General features: G+C 42.6%; 1 protein-coding gene across 11 annotated transcripts in view; it reads right to left on the minus strand.

Annotated features, from left to right (window-relative positions):
- Positions 1 to 285: 285 nt before the first annotated feature.
- DLG2 (discs large MAGUK scaffold protein 2) overlaps positions 286 to 25,129 on the minus strand; it is a 2,300,776-nt gene continuing 2,275,932 nt past the window's right edge. For 10 of the 11 annotated variants that reach the window (XM_075548681.1, XM_075548686.1, XM_075548690.1 and 7 more), the window contains 6 exons: positions 16,244 to 16,294; positions 15,119 to 15,220; positions 12,731 to 12,903; positions 9,412 to 9,521; positions 3,286 to 3,377; positions 286 to 461 (listed from right to left, as the gene is read on the minus strand). In XM_075548681.1, coding sequence (XP_075404796.1) covers positions 355 to 461; positions 3,286 to 3,377; positions 9,412 to 9,521; positions 12,731 to 12,903; positions 15,119 to 15,220; positions 16,244 to 16,294 — 635 coding nt within the window. In that variant the 3' untranslated portion in view covers positions 286 to 354. The remainder of the gene's footprint in view (positions 462 to 3,285; positions 3,378 to 9,411; positions 9,522 to 12,730; positions 12,904 to 15,118; positions 15,221 to 16,243; positions 16,295 to 25,129) is intronic. The other variant, XM_075548683.1, reaches the window with a different exon arrangement.

Here is a 25,129-nt window from a genome sequence, read left to right on the forward strand (position 1 = left end):
AGAGCTCAGCAGCTAAATCAGCACTGCACATCTGGGGCGAGGAGGCTGCCCGTCTCTTGGGCAGAAAGCCTGACAGAGGTTCATCCCTACACCTGGCACTTTGAGCAAACCAAAGCCTTCCTGCATCCTGCAATGTCTTTTCTGTCCCACCCTTTGGCCCCTCCGTTTCCTTCATGGCTTCACACAGTTTGTGTTGTACATTCATAAGAATTCACATTGACTGCAAAAGAAACAAACAAACAAAAACCCAACATAAAATGCAACAAAACCATAAAAGCCTCCAAGTGTAGTATATTATATATATTTTGTTCTTCTAAATGCTCTTCTGTTGTTGTCAGAGGCGCAGTAGCTAATTTATAACTTTTCCTTTGAGGGAATCCAGATGAAAGGCCCAGATTGCTCTTCAATAACAAGCTTGCATTGATTATATATGTCTTCTAAGGTGTCTCCTTGGACAATAGCTGTTAAAAACAAAACAACAGAACAAACACACTTAGGAGTTAGGAATCCTTTCCTGCATGGTAAAGACCAACCAGTGTGCACACAGCAGTAGCTCACCTAGATGAACACTCATCAAGACGTTTAATATTCCCGACTGTTTCTAAGAAAGAGTAGGGCCTCCACATATGCACGGTCCCAATAATTTTAAAAAATGTGAATTAGGTGGACTTCATTTTGGATCACCAGCTTTCCTGATATTCTTTGTTTTCTTTGTTACTCAAGTATGTGTAATAGTGTTGTATCGTATTTTTAAAAATCCTTAAATTACCTGAACCTCTACAGAAACAATTCTTCTCCCTTGTGTTCGTATCTGTTTTCAGTTTGGTTGTGAGCCTTGTGGTTTTCCCTGTCACCCGTCCCACATGTACTTTGGAAAACATGGATTTCGTCAAGCAGTTCTTAGTCCTTCCTCACTTCACTGCCCTGCAACGGTTGGGCCACATTAAAGTTCCCATCATTCAGGCACCTCCACACAACCCGAACATCAACACTGAGGAATTCCTGTGAGGGCAGGCCGAGTTCAGCCTTGACTCTCTGCTCTCATTCTTCCTCTGTGAGAGCTCTGGTTTAGGTCAGACCAGCGTTTTAGTTCTCGAGAGAACTTTCAGATCATAAAAGATGGTCATCAGCCTCTCCTCAGGCGGGTGACCACAGGCTGGCACCATTTTTCAGTCTTTGCTCACTGCTTGCTCTGATGATCTGTGACAGCTCTGATTTGGGTCAGACCAAGGACCTAATCTATCAGGCTGGCCAGAACACATACCCTCAACTGTCTGCTTGCAAGATCTGGCCTACTTAGTTCCAGACCAGACTTCTGGGCTCTTAAAGGGGGCACAGGTGAGTCAGGATTTGGCTTTGGCCATAGCTGCAGCTCAGGGGCACCTCTTTGTTGCAGCAAAAGTGACCTTTCTGCTGTTTGAAATTCTAGTTTGTGGTTCCTTGTTCTCATCCCTACCTCCCCTGCCCCCCTCCCCCCCGGTCTTTCGAGTTTTTATAGGGTTGAAAAAGAATAATTATTCCTTTTCTGATGCTCATCTGGGAATATCTGAAATCTAGACCTGCTCATGCTGCCATGGTATCAGAATTCAAAAGAAACTTGAATAAGAAACCTTTATTAGTAAACCTCCCTTATTCTTCAGGAAATCTGGCAAATCGAGATTTGTCATATAGGCCTATTCATGTTGAGAAATATGGTCAGTCCTTCTAAGAAACAATAGTAAGTGGGAATAAAAAAACAGATCCATTTATGATCACCTGAAATAGTAAGCTCTAAACGGCTCACATACAAGTAGTTAATGAAAATTGAGTTAGAGATTCAAACCTAATCTTTAGAATAAAATGATTATTATATTTTTTTCCTGAATAGAAACCACTGGTCAAAATGTACATTGCTTTCATTTAATTTTCCTATGTACACACAAAAGGGCTTTTGTAAAAGCATTTGGAAAAATGGAATTACAAGGTAATGGAATTTTTTTAACAAATTTCTTGAAGTCTCCTTATCCTAGTAAGGTAAAACATAATTCAAATCTTTGTTACTGATTAGATATTTTACTTAACTTTGCCAACTTCAACATATTTACAAACTACTAAGTCGTTAGTTCCTTTTCTATTCTGAATAAGAAGTTAAAAATACAATTTCACCACATGGTAATTCAAGATGGAAGTTCTTGTATTAAATAATGGATATTCAGTTGTAAGGCAAGCTCTGTAAGGTTTTATTACTCTTTGAATTTAATCAATGTTCAATTTAAGTATATAAGAGCAGAGAACTCAGGAAAGCCACTGGAAGAAAACCTTCTTCTATTCCTCAAACTTAATTTCAAAGAAATGTTTCTGAAAAGGAAAACATAGTTTTGAGTGGAGACATGGGGCAAGGGGCTTCAAGCACAGTGTCCCTGTCCTCCTGATGTGGGACAGACCTGTGCTGGAGAGCCAAGTCGAGCTGAGAGTGGGGGCGTCAGCCTGCTGCTGCAGACAAGCTGTGCCCACTGTCAGCCTGGGTTCCTTTCCAAGTTTTCTGATGGGGTCCTGCAGAAAGTCTGTTTAGGTATAAATGCCTAAAACACTCCTCAATAGGAAAGATAGATGGTTTTTCTTTTTCTTCATTTTTAAAAGAGTTTGCTTTGTTGAGAATACACACAGCAAAACGTATATCAGCGCTACGGTCACCACGTGTACAATCCGGTGACACTGATTGCCTCCTGCTAAGTGTGCAGCTGTGCTCACCTACGTTTCTGAGCTGTTCTCCTCCATGAACATGAACCCACTGCTACCCCCAAGCTTCCGAGCTAGTCTTTTGAATTGCTGTTGTCACTTTGCTCCTGAATAGATGGTTCTTTAAAGGTGTGCTGCTCATGGCAGACATTTTGACTAGTTAATCTATTGTTTAATTTTTAAAGATTATCTCAGGGCACTAGGTTTAGAGGTTCACCCAGCCGCCCTAGTTCTAGAAAGTCTGGATTCCATGAGTTCTGAACTTTCCTTCTCCATTTCCCCCCTTTTGATCAGGATTATGCCATAGAATCTTTGATCAAAATGTTCAGTATTGGTAGCAGGCACCATCCAGTTCTTCTGACCTTATGGTAAAGGAAGTTGGATACAACCAGTGGGAAACCTGATACGTGGCTGCTGCAGAAGGAGACTCCCTACTATTAAAATATGTATTGGGGATTCCCAACGAGAGGTTTTAGGTCTCAGGTCAATGAGGCCCAGAGTTATCTACTTGTTAAATGTGAGACATCTCATTTCCCTTTTTACTATATTAAGGTTAAGTGAACTTACCTGTAAAATATTCACCAAATTCTTGTTCTAACTTAATTGCTCGATCATATGTTTTCTTGGCTTGTTCTTCTGTTAGACGTTTATTCATCTCCCTGGGAAAATGAAGGTGTGTTATTCCTTAGAACACAAAGGGAATATACCAAACCTTGAGAAAAAATAGAGTTGAAATTCATAGTAGCAAAAATAATTCCCACATTAAGCACGGGAAGATCTTAGCAGCAGGTTCCTAGTCCTCAATGAGAACTTGGCTGGGGCACTTCCAGCAGTCAGAGCTCCGCGCTGGGGAGGTCACTTTCAGATGTAGTCTATTGGTCCCAGGTTGGACTGAAGACTACTCCATCCATCTATGGTTTCCAGTCTCCTGTCCCCGTTCTATCCCGGTGTCATAGGGAACAGGAATAAACTTCTTTTGTCAATGACCGAGGCAAAAACTCATTGTCACTGAGTTCATTCCCACTCGCAGCAACCCTATAGTACAAACGTAGCACTTCCCCTGGGGGTTTCCAAGACTGTAAATGGTCCAAGGTATCACCCACTATGCCCTGTGTTCCTTAAGTTACCAGAATAAATGGTCCGAGTCCCTTGATCTGCTCCTTCATTGGATACAATTTTTCAAACCTTGTCATTCTTCCATGGACCTTGTTGTAGCCTATCTACACCTCATTGAATCATGGGATACAGAATTGAATGGAATCTTCTAGAGGAAATGAGAGGGAAAAGATACGGAAAAGGTAGATCCCAGCTTACTAGGCCTCCTCATAGCTGAGAGAACTGGAGGGGACTATCCTTAGCCTGGTAAAACACATTCATTTTCAACACTCTCAGCCTTCCTGAGGACTTGCTGGTCACCTCCAGGGTGTGGCACAAAATATGGGGACTGTAAGTCACGGAGAAAGTGCCTCTAAACAATTACTGAATGTTCCGATCAGCAGCATTGGAATCAGACTGTTTTCCAACAGAATATAAGCAAATAATTTAGTCAAATCATGGCCAGGATAGAGAACTTCTTGAGAACGCATCTCTGGTGCTTTACTTTGAGTCTGAGAGGAGAAACAGCTGAACAGGAATTGTGTCCAGGACCCTGCCCCTTTCTGTGAGGCTGTCAGTCATGCACAACTAACTGAACACACGTCACTTACCAAATGAAAGGAATTCAACACGAATAATCCTGACAACTTACCTTGAGGCAGGTAATGGGTAGTGACATACTGCGAATACCTGAACTCAGTTCCACCTCCCACAGCTTTATTACAAAGCAGGTGGCGTCATCTCCATCTGAACCTCAGGTGGCTTGTCTGGGGTAGTACTTAGACCATCTGCTTTCAACTGGACATGAGTTCATATGTGTTGCTGTTAGGAGTGTTTGGGAAGAACTCAAACTGCTAAAAGTTACCCATGTGCCTGTCATGTAAATCACTGTAAGATAATTTAAGCATAACTTAGTTTAAGGCATGTAATGGATTAAATTGTATTTCCCTAAATGGTATGCTGAAATCCTAACCCCTGTGCCTGTCTGTAAATGTGATCTTGTTAGGGGGAAATAGGAGTTTCCTTTGAAGACATTATTAATTACTCATATGAAGGATGGAACATAGCCCAAACCTCTGGGTAGTCACTTATAAAAGGATAAAAGGCGCGCGCGCACACACGCATGCGGTGTGCACGATAAGGCATATGTCGAGGCTCCCTCGACAGCAAAGAGATGTCATGTAAGCCAGTCGAAGCCAGAAGGTAGCACAGAGACGTGGAACAATGCCTTTCTCAGAGCCCTCGAAGGAGGCACCATCACCGACAGCCCAGATTTGGACCTCAGCCTCACGGACTGTGAGCAATAGCGGTGGTCTTTAAAGAAATGGCAACCAGGGCAAATCAAATCTGAGTGAAGTTCAAAGACACCAAATCAGCTGATTTTTAACTGTAACCGATTTATGCCCCTGTGCCCTCCCTGGGTTAGAATTTTTGTCTGCCATTATTTTCTAATCAAAAACATCTTTATGGATCAAAGACTGACAACCAGCGCCGCTCATCATCATGGGAAAACCGGTGTGACTGCACTGAGCTGATAAAAGTTCAGCCAAGAGCAAAGGCATTTTTGTGGTTTTCTCGGGAAGTGCATCACAGGCACATAAAGAATTTTCTAGAATGTCTGAAAGCATTTCTGCCTTTGCATGCTGTGCAGGAAGCCAGGGCTGGCAGTATGAACCCTCGCCTTTGACCAGTTCTTTTAGTTAAGCAAGTGACCGAGGGTCTTGCCTCAGACTTCATATTTCATAAAGAGTAGATAAGGGGTTATAACCAAAGGCCTCCCCTCTCCCCTCCAGACAGACTTCCCATTATATCAAATATACTCTTGTTAGGAGAAAATACAAGTCAGCCATCAACATAGCTCTGGGCATGATGCTCAGTCTGCTTAAATCTGCAATATAAAGGAGGATATTTTCACAAGGGTGGGAGTGTGCAGGGGGTGGGGGGAGAGGAAGGGAAAACAGAGGAGCTGATATCAAGGCTCAAACAGAAAAATGTTTAGAAATGATGCTGGTAACATATGTACAAATATGCTTGATACAATTGAAGTATGGAATGTTATAAGAGCTGGGAGCACCTCCAATAAAATGATTACAAATAAATCAATAAATAAAGGCGGATTTCTTGAGTTCTCCTTCTGTTCTCCCCTTACCCCCACCCCTTTGCAAACAGCCCTGGTGCCAGCCCAGCTATGACGTCTTGCACTTGTGAGTACAGAAGACGTTGATGAAATCAAAGGATCTTCTGCTGAGAAATCTGTTTTGCTCCAGATCTCTGACTTTTAGCTCATGCTGGCCTTTATCTCATTTGAATTCCATTCGCACTTACTGTGATCATGGCTTAGTTTAGGGCCCCTCCTTCACTCCCAGAATATGAGCTTACTTGGTTTCTTTACCTACATTTTATGCGTTGATAGCAGAGACCTGGGCCTATTCCTTAGCATATGGCTGGGAGCCGAACTCCCCGTCTATTTGTAAGTAAATGAATGAGGAGCTAGACAAATCAACATAATTACAATGTAACTGAAGATGAGTCAGAGTAGGGATGCTGAAGGACAGATGCAGCTTGGGCGCCCTCCGAGCATGGGAAGCCCCTCATTGTCATGGGGAGTCCGAAGTAATGGGGGGGGGGGCATAGCGGGAAAGGATCTCTCCTCTGTCACACTCTGGATTTGATGCTTCTCTGAAGAATCAGCTATGTGTATGCTAATGAGCTCCGTGGTTTGATGTGAAGGATGCCTTCGAAAAGCCTGTGTGCGATGATGTATCAGTGCCCAAATGTGACAGCTGCCACGCTTTTGTTCTGGCTGACCTAACATTCACTCGGAGGAATGAGAAATTCATGCCAGCCTGGCTTCTGAAGCAAAAACTCTTAGAAAAGGGTGAAGTGGAGACGAACATCCAGAACTTTGTAACAAAATCACGTTGGTTTGTGTATCACCATTCTTGTCCTGGAGACCCATGCATAGGACTGTAGTGAATTATGTAGATCCATCATGAGGCGTCCTCCTCCTTGTGGAGTCGTGCCTTCAGGATGTGTAATTTTCCTCGGTGATAAGTGTTTGGGACAGTGCCCGAAAGTAAAACTGAATAAGCCACGTCATCGGTGTAGAGGAAGTAAACCTACTGAAGGCCAGATGGGACTGTCTCCCAATATCGCCCCAGACCAAAGTGTGACTGCTGTTCTTCAGGCCTCACTTACTTCCTTGGGAAGGTGTTTATTGCAATGAAGGTTTCAGATCGGAAACTGCTCAGGAACATGGGAGTAGCCATACCATGAGGGTAGGGAGAACCGGGGATCTGATTGCAATGATGGACATATAACCCACCTCCAAGTGACAAACAATAGCAACATGGGTGAAGGGAGACAGCAGATGGTGTAGGATATGAAAATAATTTATAATTTAATAGGGGTTCATAAGTGTGTGTGTAGGATAAAAATGAGGACCTAAGACTAAGGGTTCAAGTAGAAAGAAAATGTTTGAAAAGGATGATGGCAACATATGTACAAAAGTGCTTGACACAGTGGATGTATGGATTGTGGTAGCAGCTTTAAGAGCCCCCAGTAACGTGATTTCTTTTTAAAAAATATATGAAAATGCATTTTTCTGTTTCTAAACCAGTTTTAAGCTGCTGTTTTCAGAAGGTCATTTTTCTTATCACTGTTAACATGACCAATAATATTTCCCTGGCTTTGCAGAGTTTAGAAATCAATGGTCTCCAATGAAATATATGGATGCTTAATTTAGTTTGTACAAAGCTCAGTGCAGTATCCACCTGAGAAGAAACGTAATACACGCTATTGAGGATAATGGTAGTAGGAATCATCGTTTTATCATACGGTTTTCCATATGCCAACTACAGGCAAAGCTTTCCACACTAAACTTAATACCTGCATTCATGGTACTGTCACTGTCCTCCCACTTGCACCATTTTATCCTACTCCGACCCCTGGTCTGTCTTGTGTTTATTGGAATGTATTTTGATTTGAAGATGGTCCTCTGGCAGCATTTAGCTTTATTCTTTCAGGCCATCATGCAGCTCCTATAGCTCACTGGCTTTTTACCGTCGTCAGAGCAGACAGGGAACAGTTAGTATCCTCTGTAAGCAATTGCTTTCCCCTCTGGGATGAAATAATTTTCTTTGGTCTTTCCATAATAAGCTTTTCTGGTACTTTGTGGCTCTCTTCTGAACCTAGTTATATCTGGGAGTCGGAAACGGAGGCAATATGGAAGCAAGGCTCTTACAATATAAGCGCTGGCATTATTTCCCAGATTCTTTTGCAAAAACTGCTACTTATGTGTTACAAAACAGTAGGATAGTTTCAGTCCTTTTGTAAGAAATTACACCTTTTAGAATAATAATAATAAAAGCTAAACACCAAATTCCGTGCCTTTGAGTCAATTCGGACTCATAGTGACCCAACAGGACAGAACGGCCCTGGTGGGCTTCTGAGACTGTAACTCTTTATTGGAGTAGAAAGCCTCATCTAGTCTCTCCCAAAGCAGCTGGTGGTTGAGAACCACTGGCCTTGTGGTTAGCAGCCTGGCACATAACCACTAATAGTAATACCATTTAAGCAGTTGCTGTTGTACGTTGACTGACTCATGGTGATCCCATGTGTGTCAGTGTAGAACTAGACTCCATTGGATTTTCTTTTTTTTTTTTTTCTCCATTGGATTTTCAATGGCTGATTTTTCTTTTGGAAATCTATTGCTAGGCCTTTCTCCCACAGTGTCTCTGGGTAGAATTGATGATCAACATTTCCATTGGCAGCCAAGCATGTTAACTCTCAGTGCCCTTCTGTTGAGAGTTTCCTATGTGCCAAAGGCTGAAGAGCCTTACCTTCATGCTCTTTAACCTTAACACTAGCCCAAAGAGATACAGATTATTCATGTGCTTACTTTAGAGATGAGGACGGGAATCTTGAAGTGACCAACCAACGTTCTCAGGGCCACATGATTAATAAGTGATGAGCAAAGAGCCAAACCCAGCCTGACCTCTTTTCTAACTCTCTGCTCTTTGCCTCTGTGGTCATTTGCCTCTTGTGGCTACTGCAATCTTACTGTCCCATGGATTTGTCTACAAAGCTATGCCAATTCAATCACCCTGAAGTTCTATAGGGATCAAGAATATCTGCCCAATTGTCTTGCGAAGGGAGGTACTTAACAAGTCTTTGAAAAACAAAAAATCAGTCACACGTTTTTTTCTCTTGCTTACAAATATAGACAGGTATGCAGCTATTGGCTTAAATTATGCATGTTTGACTGTTATTCCCCTAAGAAAACTCCCTTAAGGAGAGTGGCCTACATTTGTGGAACTTAAGGGACACTAGAATTGTTTCATTGAACATAGCAAAGTGTAAAAAGGCTCAAATCAAACATCGCCACCACCGATCCAAACTAAACCATACCCCCTAAAAGAATTGTAAATGTGTTCAAATAACTATCAAGGAACATTAGAGAGGCATGATGTCTCCAGTGAGTCCAAAGATACTTAATATGTCTTCTGGGGGAGAGGGGCCGCGCTTAAAACCAACAGTGGAACTCCCATCTTTGATTTGGGGCAGCGGCAGGATGAAGGCTTCCAGGGCTCTACTTACATCAGAGGTTCCAGAGACCGGGGCTTAATGAAGATGGCGATGGGGTAGAGCTGGGCCACTTGTAACCGCTTGATAGCATTTCCTGATACGTCAAGTATACAGTGTTTACCCTGGGAGAAAGAGAATGGGGGGGGGGGGGGAAAGTCCAAAAGAATGAATTATAATCTAACCAAAAGAATTATTTTTCAGGGGCAGGCAGATTGCTTGGTTTCTAAAGGCTCAAATACAATCATTACAAACCACAAATAAACATTGATATCCAGGGCAATCACTGAGTTTCTGCAATAACTAATACTTATTAAGTGGTAATAGGCATTCTACATGTATTTTATTAACTAAATAAATACTCAGCGTATTGTTAAAAAAATGCAGCCATATGTAATTTAACCATGCTGGTTCTTAGGAAACTCAGGAATTGCAAACCTTGACTGAGTACTTGTGTGTCTGTCTATTAATATATCAAAAACCTTGGTGGTGCAGTTGAACTGGTAACTGCAAGGCTGATGGTTCGAAGAAAGATCTGTCACCATTGGCTGATTTGTCAAGGAAAGACGAGGCAGTGAGCTCGTGTCGAGATGGACAGTCTTGGAATCCCTGTGGAGCACCTCCATCCTGTCTTATAGGGTTATGTGTTGAAGTTGACTTGATGGCAGTGAATTCGGTTTGGTTTCTTTGGTCCCTACTATGCTTAGTCTAAGGGCTCATGGTGTACACGCTATGTGTGAATCATAACAAACGATAGATAGCCTTGAGAAGAATGGGAATTCCACCAAACTTCATTGTGTTCATTCCGAACGTGTACACGGATCAAGGCAGTTATGTGAACAGAACAAGGGAGTGCATGCCTTAACATCAAGAAAGGTGTGCACCTGACTCAAGTCATGGGATTTTCAATGACCTCATGTGCACATAAAAGTTGGACATTGATTAAATAAGCTGAAAAAGAATTGATACATTGGGATTATGGTGCCTGCAAAGACCATGGAAAGTGCCATAGTTTCCCAAAAGAACCCACAAATCTGTCTTGGAAGAAGTGCAGCCAGAATGCTCCATGGGGGCTAAGGAGACTTTGTCTCATGCAATCTGGACGTAGTGTCAGGAGAGTCCAGTTCCTTGGGAAGGACATCGTGCTGGGTAAAGTAAAGGGGCCAGTGAAGAGAGGAAGGGCCTCAACAGGATGAGGGAGCGCGTGCTGCGACGATTGGGAGGACGGTGCAGGACTGAGCACTATTTCAGTGTGTTGTCCGCAAGGTTGCTGTGAGTTGAAGCAGACAGAAAGGTGGCCAACAACATGGAAGAGCAGCTTCCAAAAGTGACACCTTAAACACTCAACGGTTAGGAGCGTGAGTGAGGCAAGCACAGAGTACGTAAATTTCCTTTTTGTTAACAAAGAAAGCCCTATTACATGATAGCACACCTCACTCAACTTGGCTTGCACTGCGATGAGTGTTCAAAGCCAAGGAACTGCTTTTAAAGTATTTCTGGAAAAGTAGATACGCTTGCCAAATCATACTCTACCTCAGGGAGAGAAATTGCCTCAGTAATCATTACTCTGAGGCTAGAAAAACTTTATAGATAAAGAGAAAAAGCATATTACACAACTAGGAATGAATCTAAAATGACTAACTGGGAATACAAACTTATGAAAATGGAGAGAGACCAAGGAAAACCTGAACTGAAAGTGAGAAATCCAAGGTGGCTCAGACCTATATGATTTTGGTGTAATGCATTCCACGTTTGCTCTCTCTGAAGAACAACCAGACCGAAAAACAAACTCCCTGGCATCCGGCCTGACGCAGACTCAGCGACCCTGCGGCGACTCTACAGAGCAGAATATCCCCACTGGGAATCCGAGGCTGTAAATCTTCCCGGCAGCAGGCAGCCCCATCTTTTACCCATGGAGTAGCGGGTGAATTGGAACTGCTGCCCTTGTGACTAGCACCCGAAATCATGGTGCATCATGGGAGAAAGCCCTGGTGGCTCCTTGTACAATGCAATAACTCAAACCCACAGCCACGGAGTTGCTGCCAGCTCATAGCGACTCGATGGGACTGTGTAGAACCGCCCCATTTGAGTTTCTGAGACTGTAATTCTTTACAGGAGTAGAAAGACCTGTCTTTTCCCCACGATGCACCTGGTGCTTTTAAAGTGCCAGCCTTGCGAATCACAGTCCAATGGATAACCACTGCACCAGTTACATAAAATGTCTCAAACCGTGATTATTCACTAGTCAGAATATTCTAAGTGAATAAACTTCATTTCTATATGTTCATAGTAGATGAAATTATCCAGGAAGCGCTCACTGGAAACAACGTCCATATAGTTGATAGCTCTTTGCTTTTGAGAGGAAAATACATGTAATTTCATATATGTATATTTTCTGGTAGGCTTTAAAGATCCTATCTGAATTTCTTAGTAGCAATAGAGTCAAAGAAAACAAATGCAATAATTACTAATTATGTAACATCTGTGACTGGCTAATAACTCCTGTTTTTCTCTGATGAGATGTGTTATGATCCCAGATTAGCATCTCTCTCCCTCTTTCTGTTTAGTCAAATCTGAGTCATGGAGACCCCATGTGTTACAGAGTAATACTTCCTCTTCCCCCATGTGGCTGTATTAATGGAATCTACTCACTAGGCTTTTCTAAGCAATATTGGGTGGATTTAAACTACCAACCTGTAGGCTGGTAGTTTGCACTATGCAAATACCTAGCTAGGGTCCCCTCAGATCTTTAATCACACCCAAGTAAATTTGTATCTTATCCTGTCTTGAACATTATCCCTTTTTGCCACACTCCAGAAGTTATCAGTAGGAAGAAATTCTACAGCATTGACATATCTTATTTGGAAGTTCTGCTCACATGAGGTTGGGCAGCCCTCTCTCTCATCTCCCCACCTTTCCACCACGTGATCTCAAGTTCACAGAGGGAGAAAAACTTACTCTTCCTGATAACAGGATTTGAGAATCTGACTCTCAAGATTCAGAGCAAAGTTTCTGTAATAAACTCAATGTTATTTACAATGGGACCTTACGCTGGTGGTCATATTTGAGGACAAAATAAATCCTCCTAAACTTCAAGTTATTACCATAATTGCCTTCAGGTTTGAAGCCACCTCATGTCCCCGCAATGGACTAGCTTACTTGATTGAGATGAGAACAAGAATTAAGGAAGGACCTTGTGCTCCAGGTGGTTCTGTGCTGGACTTCTTATGCGACCAAAATTTACAACTGCAATTAGGACGCTGGCTGAGCAGAAATGCAGTGTGCCAGCTGGGATCGTCTTTTCGGAGAAGAGTGAGACAATAGTTGAACGTACCCTCTCTGCTACAAATCTCACAGACTGCACACTGGTTCCGTACAGGTTGTCGTTGTACTGGCCGGCTTCTATAAACTTGTGCTCTTGGATATCTTTCTCCATTTGCTCTCTGGAAATGACAAAGTGATAGTCTCTGCCATCCACTTCGTAGTCACGTTTTGGCCTCGTCGTATCTTTATAAAACAAGAAAAAGCACCAAGATGCATTTATGCTAATAAATTCTCCCTTTGCACCTACTTTTATACCACAGCATATCTCTCTCTATATATACACACACAATAGATATAAAAATATATGTGATAGGAAGGAGCCCTAGTTTAAACTATGACATCATAAAGGATACCAGTCTTCAGCCTTATCCTCCTACTCTACACAACTACAAAATGGACAAAAAGATGGAGCATCTGTTTTCAGGCGTCGAATGAGAGGTGCAGGCCTGCCTGTGATCCTCAAGAAAAAGGAATGACCCCAAGAGAGCTCTTTATTCGCCTGGTCTCTGGCTAGGGGCCATTTCCAAAAGGAGAGCAAAAAGTTAGTATCTTAGCTAACCTTGGAGTTCTGATCAGCCAGAACTGGGCATCTGGGTGATACAGAGTTCCTAGAAAGTTCCTACATTTTAGGAGTCAGTTTCCCCTAAAGACACCATGGCAATGGGGGGCGGGGGATCAAATAAAAACAGGCTACAGCTAGAACAAGTCTATGAGACCAAAAACTTAAAATCCTGCAAAAGAAAATAAGCGAAGTCCAGACAGACTCTCAAAACGTAGCAGACTGTCAAAGATAATGGAATAAGCAAAGAGGCAGACAAGTGCATCCCTTAACCAGGAGAGGAAAATAGACATAGCGATTATAAAACACATTCAAAGATTTAATAATACATAAAATGACATCATCACAGTTCAGGAGCCTAAAAGTCATCAATTCTAGCCATTCTACCTAACCTTTTAAAAACCTGAACCGTTAAGCAAAAAAGGAATATAAATTTTATATACCTAATAGTATATATATATATCTAGTATGCGTACCCAATCACATGGGGAAAATGCAGCACAGAAAGAAAAAGTAGACAGAAGTCTACCAAAGCTTTAACAATGACATTATCTCTTAGTCATCTGCGTGATGGTTGTTTGAATACTTTTTAGGATTTTGTCAGCTTTACACAACAAGCATGGATGAAGTCTGTGTAAAGTAGCGCTATTTACAAAACAAGGAAAAAGATGCAGAGTGAAAGGGAAATCGGAAAGGGTGCTTCAGAATGACTTGTCTCTCCACAGTCACAGACTAGTTTGTTAGCTAGAAGCTGATACAAATGACGTAGGGTTTGCTATACTGAAAACCTAAGATAAGTAATACAGCAGGTCTTCTTCCCAGGTCCCTAGCTGGGCACACTTTCAAGTGGTACAGCAGTCATCTAGTTCCCTTTTGTTGATGGCCTATACGTGTTGCACATACAACTCAAGCTAATCTTCAGTATTCCAGGTGATCCTTGTAGTGTAAAAATGCGAGAAACATTTGAAAACATACGGCTTAACTTTGAAGCTGAGAGACATACTTGTTGGGATCAAATTTAAGAGCTCAATTATCTAATAAATTAAAATTGCCTAGAACCGTGGGTGTAGGCCTCTAAGATCGTATCTGCTCAACCTCTTCTTTCCCACTCTTCATCCAACACCCATGCACTTCTGTTTTCATCCACATTATGTTACGTGGAAGCACACGGCGGCCTTCTTCTGTGTGTGTAGACTAAAGCTTCTTAAACTGTGGGGTCACAATCTCATGTGGTCACATAACTCAATATGAGGGTCACAAAAAAATGTTGGCAACAGTCAAAGGTTTCTGAACGACCCCAAAAATGTAACTTAAAATCAAATCAAGTGCCTGCCAGAGGTGCAGACTCTCGAGGGAAAAGGGTAGCTGCACTAGGAGCAGCTGTAGCCTTGAACTGCTCACCTTGTGGTTAGCAGCCCAACACATAACCACTGTCACCAGGGCTCCTACATGTTCCCCAATCATTCTACAATGGTTTTAATATATGACTTGTTTCTGATCTCGTTTTATGAAAGAAGTTGCTTCTGTGATAATTCGGTCACTTCATCAGAGCATGCTGAGGCCCCTCATTAAGTCTGTGCTTATTTAACATGCTTTGGGCGTTTAGAATAAATTGAATCCAGCCCTGCCACCAGTCAGGTGGGAGTGATGATTCACACTTAACAGAGAACAATAAGCAATACATGGTTACATAGACAAAAAGTTTTAGGCAGACAAAATTAAAAAATAGGTAATTATGGTATTTGCCTTACTAGCGAGACTATAAGTAGAATTACATGTTATCACAGAAAGGAGCTAGATTTATTTATTTTTTTCTAAAGGAAAGAGAATGATACTTACGAGGCACACAGGAACCAAATTTGTCAGGGAACTCAGATATTAAATCGTCGTTGATCCGATCCTTCATGGGACCCAAGATAATCACAGGTCGAGTATAGTTTACTGTAACAGAGAAAAAGGAAGATCTAGGTGATGAGAACGACTTGGAAAAAATGGCAAAACAGTCCTGCCAGAGTGATCCTTAAAGTGGACTGCTGAGGGCATTACTTCATTGGATAAATGGTCCATGGAGTCCTGCCTAGGGGGAATTGATGCTTCAGTCTCAGTGTGTCTGGTGGTGCCTACTTGAATTCACCAGCAGGGACAAGCAACAGCACTGTCTGTCAACAGAAGGAAGCATCTGGAGGGGTTTGCTTATCCTGAGGGTCCACCCACTCCAAGTCAAAACAAAGGCTGAATTCAGTCAAACCAGCTGTTTGACCATTATTTATTTAGACAATGATTTTAAAAGTAATTATCGTACAAATGTGCTTCATACATTGATGTTATAAGAGCTGTAAGAGTCTTGAGCCCCCAATAAGATAATCTATATATTAAAGAAATACCAATTACAAAAAGTAACTGTTAGTAAGAACACTTTGTTTATATAAGTCCTTTTTCTAAGCTCAAAATACTCTCTCTTCTCTGTTGAGGTTTTCCTAAATCCTTTGGGACATGAATGCTAAAGTTCATTTGGTGTATAGCTACTCATCTGGTGTCTGAATTCCTTCAGCAACGTCCCTGTCAATAGTCACTGGCCTTTCTGTGAAAGGGAAGGGATGCAGGTCTCTGGGGCCGCGTCTGCATCCCAGGATAGGTTTGCTCAAAATGCCTGCTGCTGACGGAGCGGATGCCAGCCTCGCAGGGGCTTTCGCCCGCTGATCCTGCAGCCAGGTCTCTAGGTTATTCTGATGGGCTTCTTCTTGTGGAGGAACACTCGTCTGGAGGCCTGGGCCATCTTTCTGGGAACTGTCATTGCTCCCTTTCAGCAGGGCAGCTGTTTGTTTGGTGAGAGGACCGTCAGGGGTGGAGAAGAAAGACTGGCCCGGGGACACTGAGTAGTAGCCAGGGTATTTCTGTTAGGCCTTCACTCTGTCTTTCATGGTGTCATAATCTGGACGTATCAGAGCATTCTAGGAAACTTACTTTCCTGCCGAGTGACAGGCTCATAGGAAAGAATGAAGTCTTCTTGTCCTCCTGAGAAGAGAAGAAAGAAAATTACGATGGACTCATTATGACCGTGCATCCCAGCTATAAACCCTGTTCTGAAACACCAGAAACAGACATGGTTCTTGGTTAATTTCCCTGCTCTTTTTCTTGAGCCATTCCCCAAATCCTTTCAGCCTCAGAAAATACTTCAGCTGTTTGCAGGGGTCAGGTTGTCTCTCTAGTCCTAGCTGGGTCATAACTCTCCCTGAAGACTGGCAGCTTGCGAGCTGCAGGTCAGGAGGGCAACGACCTATGAGGCTACTCTCTGTTTGACGGTGGGCACTTGAGCCCAGTGGCCCCTAAACAAGTAGTTGAGGGCCACCTACAATGAAACCGCTTTGTTGAATGAAAGCGGGGTTCATCCTGTGGGTTGCTGTGTGTAATCAAAATTCCTTATCTTCCAAGGAAGCACATGATTCAAAAGCAAGTATCAGTTGATTTAGAATATAAAAACTTCATCAGCATGTAGTACAAGATTGCTAAGGATGTTACTCTACTGTTACTTTTGGGGGGAATATTTTATGTGTCCAAGAAACAAAATTAAAATTCAGGAGTAATGTGAGTCACTGGCTAGATTTATTGGTAGAACATGCCTGCCTGATAATTTGGAGCAAAGATACTGTAGTAAAAGTGTCAGTTCCTCCAATGTGGGCCTCAAGTCAACAAATAACCACGAAGAGTAAATTAACCTATTGCCGTTTATTTGAATCTGATTCACAGTGGGCCTCTCAGAGTAGAAATGCCCAATAGGGTTTTTAAGGCTGTAAATTTCTACAAAAGGAGACGACCACCTCTTGATTTTGCAGAATCGTTAGTGGTTCAAACCACCAAGCTTCTGGTTAGCAGCCGAGCGTTTTAACTACAGCACCTCTCAAACCCAAACCCAAAGCCACTGCCTTTGAATCTGTGGTGGGAGTGGACAGCCTCACACGGGGCAGCTGGCAGGTTTAAACCACTGATCTTAGCAGTCCAATGCAGACCCAGCAGCACCACCAGCACTTCTGTAGGCAACTGTTTTTCTAAGGACCTATTTTACCCAGGTGATGAACTGAGTGTGGAAGGAATCGGCTCTAACCCCAGAAGGGTTTGCTCGTTGTCTTTGTATTCGGCTTATGGCTGATGATCTTTTAGTGGGGAAATTGTTTGGGCTAATTGCTGATCTGTACAATAGTGTAACGTGCATCATGAGATGATTTCTCCTGAGTTCCAAGGGCAATTAGCTGCATTATTTTATGGCCTCAGAGCTCATGAAACACATTCACAATATGACAGTGCCTCTTTCAAGAATCCTGGCACCAGGAAAAGTTTGATAGGCGGTTTTGATATTGACTCTTGCTTTTGGAAAGTTAGGCAATATGTGGGCGAAACTGTGCAGTAGAGATGTCTTCTGGAGACTAGGTGGCTGTGGTGAGGCCTTAGCTTCTTAAGTGTGAGAAGTGTCCCCAGACCCAAGACACAATCTTCTTTTTTTAAAAATCACTTTATTGGGGGCTCATACAACTCTTGTCACAATCCTCCATCCATTGTGCCAAGACACAATCTTAACTCACCATCAAGCAAGGCCAGCCCTCTGAATGACATTGTTATGCCAAACTGCTTCCTAAAGGAATAGAAGGTGGGCAAGGCCCCTTTTTGTGTGTGGCATCTACCCATGGCTGCTCCAGAAGTGTTCAGGATACTGTCCTACTTTGGGGTAGAAGGTTGGGATGTGAGGACTAGGATACACTATTTTTTTTTAATGCTCAGGAAATGATTTAATCTCAGTAAACAGAATGACTGAAATTTAGGAAGTCTAACTTCCCCCCTCCTTGTCCCCCAAAAGAAAGGGATTAATGATTAAGTCGCAGTAACCGACATGCAGAGGTCATAAGAATTCAAAAGCTAAGGATACAATTATTAGGGGGACAAGTATAATTTTAGGCATTGATGCATGGTTGAGGAACATCATCATGTTGAACTATAAATGTATTAGGGAATCTTCATAGTGTGATGAATAAGAAATGAATCCTCACTGTGGGGTAACCAAGGTTTTAAATAGCAGGGGATGGTTTCAACTCCCCACTCCATGGGAGTTGTTTCAACTCCCCACTCTATGGGAGTTCCACAGTGGTGAGGACCGAGTCTCATTCATCACACTGGCCCAGTCCCCAGCCAATGCACAGCATAAATACAGGCCAACGAATCCTTGCTTCGATTTCACTACTGGAAACATGATGAGCAATGAGGCCAAACTGAGGTTCTAGTTTATGCTTTGTGAATATCGTCGTTTTTTCACTTTTAAGCGGTTTTTCCTAACATAAGGCATATCTTTTCAGTGACTTTCCAAGTCATTTGGATGGGACACTCTAAAGTCAAGTCTTATGTAGCATGTTGATGACAGCCTCTATCATTGTGATGGAGAAAACTAGGGCAAAAGCATTGCTTTGATGCAGTTTTGTAGAGAATTCTATAGTTGTTTGCCCACCACTCTCATATGTTCTAGCTTTACAAGGCTCCGGTTCTGATTTTGAGCAGAACTAGCAGGTAGGAGTTGCAGCCACCTGTGAAGTCGGTCCAGGCCCCTCCTGATCCTACAGTGGTTAGAACACTCAGGTGCTATGTAACCCCAGGGAGTCTGCAGGTTTCGAAGCTATAGAGATTGGTATTAATCAGGCATCCTCGAACTATGGCCTGCAGGCCACATGCGGCCCACTGAGGACATTTATCCAGTCTGCTGGGTGTTTTTGCCTCATTTGTTTTTTTACTTCAAAATAATATATGTGTACTGTGCATAGGAATTTTTCATAGTTTTTTTTTTAAACTATAGCCTGGCCTTCCAACAGGTCTGAGGGACAGTGAACTGGCCCCCTGTTTAAAAACTTTGAAGACCCCTGGTATTAATTGGAGCTAGGAATTCAACACCTTTCACTGATTGTTACTTCCACGATCGAGAATAAAAAGCTCTATGATTAATGGGAAGGGCGAGAGGAAAAAGCCACTGAAGCAAAGGAAAGACCCTTCAGGTTGGTGTGGCATTTGGCCCACTGGCTTTCACGTATGTTTATATCTATTTTGAGATAGGCACTCTGAGGATCCTCACTGTTACTGAGGTTCTGAAATGCGAAGGAGGCCTAGCCATTCCCTCTGTGAGTGGACAGCAGAGTCGAGATTTCAAACCTTGCATTATTGGTATTTTGCTCCACGTTGTCTGCAGAGTTGAGAGGTGTAGAGTTCTCTGCAGGGGCCCCGGAGCACGTGAGTGAGCAATCCCCAGCACAACAAAGGGGTGGTAGGCGAGGAGCCAAACCGGGGTCAGAGCCACTAAGCGCCCATACGGGGCTCCATCTGTAAACACCAACTCTCTTTTGGAAATGCTGCTGTGTCATCTCCGTAACGTAGTCATCCTTCCTAGTTTGTCTATTTTCTGCTCAGGAGGTGTTGGTGCTGAGAAAGAACAGCTGAAGAAAAAGGTACAAGCTATTTCTCAGCCCTGCTTTGGCAAATGCATGGCTCCCAGTGGGAGAGCGGCCGAGTGTGGTGTGTGGACTCCTGCAGCTGTCTGAGATGGAGCAGAGGACGTGTAGTGTCTTCTTGAAGACACGGTGTGTTTACTCTGGATGCAATGCGGGCAGACCCTAGTTTGTCTTCATGATTGGTAAAAGCAAGCTGTTCTGTAGGAATTCTTGGAAGCTAGAAAAGAGGGAAGGGCAGGCTAGAGGCTGCACATTCAGTCATTTGGTGTTCTGAGAACAGTGCTCGGTGCCTTGCATATGATGAGTAGTAAGAATAAATTAGGATTATAAGAATTCATTTGAGGAGACAACGCTAATGCTGAGAAAGCTTTGGAGATTATGTGGCTTAGAGAGGGCGAGTACGCATCTTGTAAACGCCCTCGTTCCCAGGCCTTAACGAGCCTCATGAATTGATCACTGCCCTCCCTGCCCACGAACCTTGGCTTGGCTGCTTAGTTCTTCTCAGTACAACCATTCACACAGAGCTGGAATATTGTTTGAAATCTGTTTGTCCTCTCCGTTCTAGGCCAAGCTCATTTTACACAGGCAAGAATGGAGGTCCAAAAGGGTTGACTGATTTCTTCTAGATCAAATAGCAAACGAGCAGCTCAGCATTTTCCTAGGTCGTTAGTTTGGTGCATATATTAATCTTCCTAAGAATCGGGCTCAGTACATGGGTGATGCTACATAAATGTTGCTTATTATAAATTCCCAAGTAGTGTGGAGTGGTTGAAATGTACTTGAAGGCGCGTCAGGAAGTTTGGGGTACACACTGTGGAAGCGTCCTAATGACACAGTTCCAGGAGGTTTGGGGTACACACTGTGGAAGCGTCCTAATGACACGGTTCCTGACCGGGAGGTCCTGGTATGACCTGCAATGTCATCAGTTAGTGAGCTCAGCCGCCTCTGAGTCAATTTCTTCATCGATAACAAGGACTATGAATCTCTATCTCATTGTTTTCATTGCAAAATAAAATGAGATGACTTATATCCTGAAAGAAAGATTCCCAAGGGCAGCATTACAAAAGAGTGGAAAAGATATGGGTACTGTTTACTTACTCCACTGGCGAACCGGGGGTCCCTCATGCCAGCACTTCAATGTGATTTCTTCAAAGCCTTGTTTAAAAATCCCACGTCACTGAGAAGCCCCAGTGGGCCACGTGGGTACCCGCCGGCTTCCTCACCTCCATAAGTACTTGGAGTTTTTAATAAGCAGTGGGAAGGCAGATCTTTAGCTGTGGTGTATTTGGGTAGTACTCATTATCCCTTGGTATTTATTGACTTTCAATAGGAAGGCAATGGAAAGGTATGTGAGAATGCAAGTTTGTACTTTATTACTTTGTTGACAGAAGTTTGGAGTTAGCCCATAATTAAGATAGTTTTTAGGTGGTACTTTGCACAATCAGACAATGCACTGTAATTAACTTCACTTTAACTGGTGCTCAATATAATTAGACTGAAAAAAATCTTTAGTCTTTAATGCTTGAGAATGTGCAGCAAAGATCTGAACTAGTTAGTCCAAATTGAAATGTGTGTGTGTGTGTGTGTGTGTGTGTGTGTCTGAGTAACTTGGGAAAGGAATGAGGCTCTCCAGCCAAGTTGGCACAATGTGGCAGTGTGAAACACAGGCCTTTTCTATGTAGCTGCTGTTACTTCTTAGACATTTCATTGTCAGATGGGACATGCATAGTTCTAAGAGGGATGAAAAGATAACACTGAGGCATCAGCTAGTGGAGGATCTTTTTTGGGTATCTGTATAAGTGATGGAACTTCAAACAGTTCGCGGGCAGACGGGAGGAAAAGATAATGGAATTTTCCCACAAACCTTTGAAGTCCCCTTTGTACAGCTATGCACAAGACACCAAGTTAGTCAGTATTACAGCAAAAGCCAGCAAGGTAGCCAATTTGTATTTTGAAGGTGGCAATTGCACAAGACCAGGTTTGTCAAGGACTGTGGCTATAGTTGTGGCACTTCCCTTTCTAGAAAGACCCTTATCTAGCTGGCAAGTGCCTCATCTTTCCAAAATTAAGCTGAAAAGCCATTTGTGTCTAAAGCCCCCACTCTGTTCTCTTTCTCTTGTACTGTCTGTACACTGAATTCCAGAGCTGGGAGGGTGGTCTTCATATTGGGCTTCCTGGTGCCTATGAAGAGTGCACGGTATAGCGTGCATAATGAATAAATGCATAATCCTCACATTTCCCACCTTGAGGAAGAAATAGCATTCCCCCTCTTCTGAGCTGGGTCATGAAAGCTCCTCCTACTTTGTTTTTGTTTTAAGCACCCTGCGTGGCTGGTCTCCGCATCCTCAGAGGAGATCCACAGCGATGCAGGTTATTGGACTCCCTTCTTGCCCTAGAGTGGAGTTCTGCTGGTGGTGTGGTATGCACTGAGTTGTGATCCGCGGAGTTCAAAACCATCAGCAGCTCCTTAGGAGAAACACTGGGTTTTCTACTCCTTCAAATTAGTTACTGTCTCGAAACTCACAGGAGGTTGCTATGGACTCGATGGCAGTGAGTCCTTGCCCTAGAAATACCACAGAACCCAGTTCATTGATTCAATCGAGAAATGCAAATACCGCCATGCGTCTACTCTTTGGGAGTGACAAGAGTGACTTAGGACCTATTAGAGCAGCACTGGGAAGAGCTGGAAACCTTGCCCTACTGACTTAGGCTCTTCGGGAGAATAGCCCCATCTTGGAAATGGAGAAAAGAAGTTTTTGAAAAGGCGCCCTGGAGGTGCAATGGTTAAAGGCTTGGCTGCCAAGCGAAAGGCAGGGGAGTCTGCCTCCATCAAGGTTCACGGTCTTAGAAATGATGGGGCAATTCTGTTTGTCCTAAAACGTCATTATGAGCCAGAATGATTTGATAGCAGTGGGGTTGTGGCCTCTAAAAAGGTAGAATTTCTAAAGGAAAAGCTAATTCTTGTTTCTATGTTTTCTATTATGAACAAGGCATGTTTTCTTTATTCTTGTACCTGGTCATTTGGGAGGAAAAAGTTTGGGACAATTAAAAACTGAACATTAAAGAAACTCGTAGAGTTGTTCTTCATAAAACCCCACAAGTTATATCTTGATTCCCGCTCAATTGACAGTAGTTCCAGGGTTGGGAAAATAAGTGTTGTTTACTATTTCTTGAGGAGGGTTCTTTGGGCAAGGGGAAGATAAAAATGTCCCTAAATTGGGATAATTCTAAAATTGTGAGGAGGGGTACGAAAATGTACGTGTCTAGGAACTCCTTGATTACCTTTACCAATCGTATCTGTCATTTTGCCGAGGGTAAAAACTAGCTGATTCTAATAGTATTTGCTTTTAAAATGGATCCAGGGTATGTGCTCATCGTTGTCCCTCCCTTTCTGTAGTCTCCACCCCCTCCTCCACCTTTCCTCATTGGGGTGCTTGTTTTCTACTTGCCACCAGTCTGATTTCCCAAAAAAGCCTTATTTTTCCTCAATCTTAATTGCATTCACCTTAGTCCACAAACACTATTTGGCTTTCTATCTCAAAGCAAAAACAACAACAACAACAAATCCAGGATATTTTTAGAATGCTACATTCAGGGAAAACAAAAAGGAAGCAAATTTCTAGTTTTCCATTCGTACTGCATTCAGGGAAGGACAAAGCTCATTTCTGTCTTGATAATTTTGAGTCACATATATCAAAGCCTGTGGTTCTCTAATATCCGTGACAATTGCTTCCTGGTAATCCGTGTCACTAAGAAATAAATTAATATTCCAGAAATAGTAAAGATCTCAGCAATAATATGTACTTAGTGAAGTCACCAAAAACCAGTGAGTAGGTGGTAAGAAACCATGAGAACTGATCAGAAGCACGTGCTTGGTGTTTGGTGAGCGTCCTTGTGCACTAAGCAAATGGCTTGAGCTGATGAAACAAAGACCCCGCATCATCTCTAAACAGTGACCTACCTTTTTACTTAAGCTCCTTAATTCAAGAGGCATTCACTTAAAAAACAACGCTTTGTGAGCTGCTCCAACATTATGCATGAGCCCTTCCAGCACTTTCCAAGCCTCCTCAAGTTAGCAAAAGCATCATCTCGATCTTCAAATACAAATCAAGATAAGGAGTGATACCAAAAGATCACACTTGGTTTTGGAAGATTTCTCTTGCAAGGAGAAGGTAGCAACAGAAAGGAAAAGGCTAAATGAGGAGGATCGTGATTTTTTTCATCCTCCTGCAGGGATTTTGAATTATTCTGGGGAGGCACAATGTTCGAGTCCCCAGGCTTGAAATTAACTCCCTACCCTTGTTTGGGAGAACTGCATCATTAGAGTTACCACCAAGTGAAGCTGAACTTTTTCATTAGCAGACCAGATACAGCTTGGACAAAGTGCTTACGGGCCTGCCGGTGGTCTTAGTGTCCTTTGTATCTTTCCACATTAAGTGATTTCATTTCAAGCCATTTGCTTTGGATTACAGATGGTAGAAGGGCAGCAATTGAAAAACAACAACAAAAGTCTGAAATGACCACCACAGGCAATGGGGGCAATTGCAAAGAAAAGAATCACAAACCAAAGCAGTAACTTACGGTAGCTACTTTCGCTATCGCTGGCATTAGAAGAAACATGTTCTGCAAGAACAGCACAGCAAATTAAAGAAATCCCAAGCATTGGCGAGCAGCCAGAACTTAAAGGAATACACTCATGCAAGGCTACCGCAAATGTAAGCGAAAGGCAAGTGAAAGGCCACAGAGGAGACTGCCGTAAGAAAATTCACAGATTAGGTAAAGAAGATGAAAACTTTATCTGTATCTTATGCTCGTGCTTTCCTCTTAGCAAATAAGGAAAACATCTTTATAACAACAAAGAATTTTAGATGGACATCACACTTGGTTGTAATGTAATTAAGTAGTTTGATTTATTTATTTAGCCCTGACTTTACAGGTGCGTGTAACAAAGGCTGATGTAGCTTGACTTGTCAATTCTCAACTCTAATTCAAGTCTACCTTCTGGTCCATAGGCACTGCACTGTCTCCGGGTAGGCTCCTTTGTTGGCCATTAGGCCCTTTGCAGGGACATTCCATTCCAAATCCTCAGGAATCCCTGGAATTGTATTTCTGTGTAAAGCATTCTTAAACTAATTCTCAGAATGTTGGAAACCTTTCCTGTGTCAGTGAGTGAGTGAGTGAGTAGAAAGTCTTGAGCAGAAATGAGTTACCGAAACAGTTTCAGGAATGAGGTCAATATTTCTCTTTATTTTAAGATCTTCTATAGCTGCTGAGCTTTGGAGAAATGGAACAAGCAAGAGATAAATGACCTGCTACTAAGCATAGATCCTTATACAAATATGTTTTTTGCTTTTAAGCATGACTTTTTACA

Source organism: Tenrec ecaudatus, chromosome 4 (genome assembly GCF_050624435.1).
Source record: "Tenrec ecaudatus isolate mTenEca1 chromosome 4, mTenEca1.hap1, whole genome shotgun sequence".
Classification (NCBI taxonomy): domain Eukaryota; kingdom Metazoa; phylum Chordata; class Mammalia; order Afrosoricida; family Tenrecidae; genus Tenrec; species Tenrec ecaudatus.